The 2,818-nt window shown below is 63.7% G+C and overlaps 1 protein-coding gene across 1 annotated transcript in view; it reads left to right on the top strand.

The window, feature by feature from the left end:
• Nucleotides 1-2,283: 2,283 nt before the first annotated feature.
• The window catches only part of SCX (scleraxis bHLH transcription factor), a gene marked incomplete at its 3' end in the record, with an annotated part of 1,465 nt that continues 930 nt past the window's right edge, over nucleotides 2,284-2,818 (top strand). The window contains exon 1 of the mRNA XM_041460583.1: nucleotides 2,284-2,805. Within this exon, the coding sequence (XP_041316517.1) occupies nucleotides 2,284-2,805 (522 nt within the window). The remainder of the gene's footprint in view (nucleotides 2,806-2,818) is intronic.

The following is a 2,818-nucleotide window of genomic DNA, read 5'->3' as shown; positions in this document are numbered from 1 at the left end:
AAACACAGGGAAAAAGGTTTGGGAATTCCACTGAATTCCAGGGAAACCCTGGAGCCATTTCCAAAGGCTGAAGGGGATCTGGAGAGCTCAGGAGGGACTTGGGATAAGGGATGGGAACTCTGTCCCTTGGGATGGGGAGCAGGGCGTGAGGATTCCCTTGGAATTCTGTGCCTTGGGATCGCTGATCCCACGGATTTTGGCTGCGATTCCACGGATTTTGGCCGCGATTCCTCAGACTTTGGCCGCGACCCCACAGATTTTGGCCGCCATCCCACAGATTTTGGCCGCGATCCCAGGGATTTCAGGACTCCCTGCACCCCCAGCTCCGTTCGGATCCCCCCCTCTACCCCCGGGGGATCATTCCCAGCCCCAACCCGGGCCGGGCTCACCGGGATCCGGCCTTTTCCCGGGAATTCTGCCGGCTGGAAGGTGCCGGAGCAGCGGAGCGGGATCGTTCCCGGCGCTAAACGAAAGCAGATGGCCCCGGGAGCTTCCAGAGGGCCGGGAAGGGGATGACAGAGGTTGGATTTCGGAAGCTGCCGAGACAGGGATTAAGTGCGGGAGCGCACGGAAGGTGCCGCGCTCCGGCCGGGAATGAACCTCCCGCGCGGAGCTCCTGGGAGGCGCCGCTGGAAAAGCGGGGGGAGCTCAGGAAAACGGCCATTCCAGGCTTTTTTTTCCAGGTGGAAATGCTGGTTTTCCACATGGACGGGAGATTCCTGAAGTTTGGGGGTGGGAGAAGGCAGCCTGGAGATGGGGGAGTTCCTGGATCCCCCGAGTTTAGGGATGGCTCGGGATACTCTGGGGATTTCGGGAATCCTGGCTGGGAATGAGCTGGAGGAGCAGGGAAATCCCGGGAGATCCCAGAGCCCCTCCCAGGGCCTTTTCCAGAGGATTTTCTGGGAGAGCTGCAGAGGGGTTTGGGATGCAGGCTGGAGGGACAGCACCCAGGGAATGGATTTAGGGGATTTTTGGGAAGGAATTCCCGCCTGGCAGGGAACCAGGGCTGCCCCAGGATCCCTGGAACACCCCGGGATATCGGGAGCTGCCCCATGGAATGGGACAGGGAATGTGACACCTGACACCTCTGGAATTCCCGTGCCCGATTCCCTCCTGGCTCTCCCCGGGCAGGGAATTCCAGCAGATCCCAGCGGCGGCTCCTCAAGGGTTAATTCCCAATTCCCTCCCGCCCCGGGAGCAGCGGGAATGGGAAGGGGCCGGGATTAATCCCAATTCCCAGCCGGAATTCCGTGGGAATGAGAAGGGGGGTGCCATCCCGGCATGGAAAATCCTCCGGGAATCCTCGGGATGGAATCACCGGGACACCGGGAATGTCGTGGGGAGCGAATTCCCTCTGCTCCAGCCGCTCCCGGAGCGGGGGCAGAATTCCAGAGGGATCCCAGAGCCCCTCCCGGGACATTTGGGATTGGGACAAGGGATTTCATCGGGAAAACCGGGAAAGGAGCGGCGGGGTTCCCGGGAATGCCAGTCCCGGGTGGGGGTGGAATTCCAGAGGGATCCCAGAGCCCCCCCTGGGCAGCTCCGGCGACCTTTGGGGTTGGGACAAGGGAATTCATCGGGAAAACCGGGAAAGGAGCGGCGGGTTTCCCGGGAATGCCAGTCCCGGGTGGGGGTGGAATTCCAGAGGGATCCCAGAGCCCCCCCCGGGCAGCTCCGGCGACCTTTGGGGTTGGGACAAGAGAATTTATGGGGAAAACAGGTTTGAGAGCCGAAGGAAAACCGGGAAAGGAGCGGCGAGTTCTCCGGGAATGCGGCGAAGGGGTTAAAGCCGGCCTGGAGGGTGAGCTCAGGTAGGCCGGGCCTGGGGCTCCCCTTTCCAAAGGCTCCTTTTCCAAGGAAGCCGGGCCCGGAGGAGGGGCCGGGCCGCCCATTCCCGCCGCTATAAAAATCCCGCAATTCCAGCCCGCGGCTCCCGGAGGATGCGCACGTGCGCCGGGAGCGGCGGCGAGCCCGAAAACCGGGAATAAACCGGGATAACCCCCCCACCCCCTCCAAACCGGGATAAAAAACTCCCAAACCCGGGATAAACCCGCGATCAAACCCCTCCGCCACCGGGATAAAACCGGGACTAGACCTGAACCACCGCGACAAAACCCCTAAAAAGCGGCATAAAAGCGGCGTAAAAGCGGCACAAAAGCCCCAAAAGCCGGGAGAGAAGCGGGATAAAAACCCCTAAAGCGGATCGGCGAGAGCCATGAGCGGCCGCAGCTGAGCACCCCGCGGCATTCCCGCTTTCCCAGCGGCATTCCCCGCTTTTCCAGCATGTCCTTCGCCATGCTGCGCTCGGCGCCGGGGCGCTTCCTGTACCCCGAGATCAGCGCGCTGTCCGAGGACGAGGAGAACAGCGAGAGCTCGGGCTCGGAGGAGAAGCCCTTCCACATGGAGAGCGACGCGTTCGGCATGAAGGGCGGCAAGCGGCGCAGCGGCAAGAGCCGCGGGAGGCTGTCCCGGGAGCCGCGGCAGCGGCACACGGCGAACGCCCGCGAGCGGGACCGCACCAACTCGGTGAACACGGCGTTCACGGCGCTGCGCACGCTGATCCCCACCGAGCCGGCCGACAGGAAGCTCTCCAAGATCGAGACGCTGCGCCTGGCCTCCAGCTACATCTCGCACCTCGGCAACGTGCTGCTGCTCGGCGAGTCCGGCGGCGGCGGGCAGCCGTGCCACGGGGCAGCGCCCGCCGCCTTCTGCCCCGCCGGAGGCGCGTCGCCGCCCGGCCGCGAGGCCGAGAGCGCGCAGCCCCGGCAGATCTGCACCTTCTGCCTCAGCAACCAGCGGAAGATGGTGAGTTTGGGAT

Source organism: Pyrgilauda ruficollis, unplaced genomic scaffold (assembly GCF_017590135.1).
Source record: "Pyrgilauda ruficollis isolate IOZ18807 unplaced genomic scaffold, ASM1759013v1 scaffold1451, whole genome shotgun sequence".
Classification (NCBI taxonomy): domain Eukaryota; kingdom Metazoa; phylum Chordata; class Aves; order Passeriformes; family Passeridae; genus Pyrgilauda; species Pyrgilauda ruficollis.
This window is presented reverse-complemented; position numbering and strand designations above follow the sequence as displayed.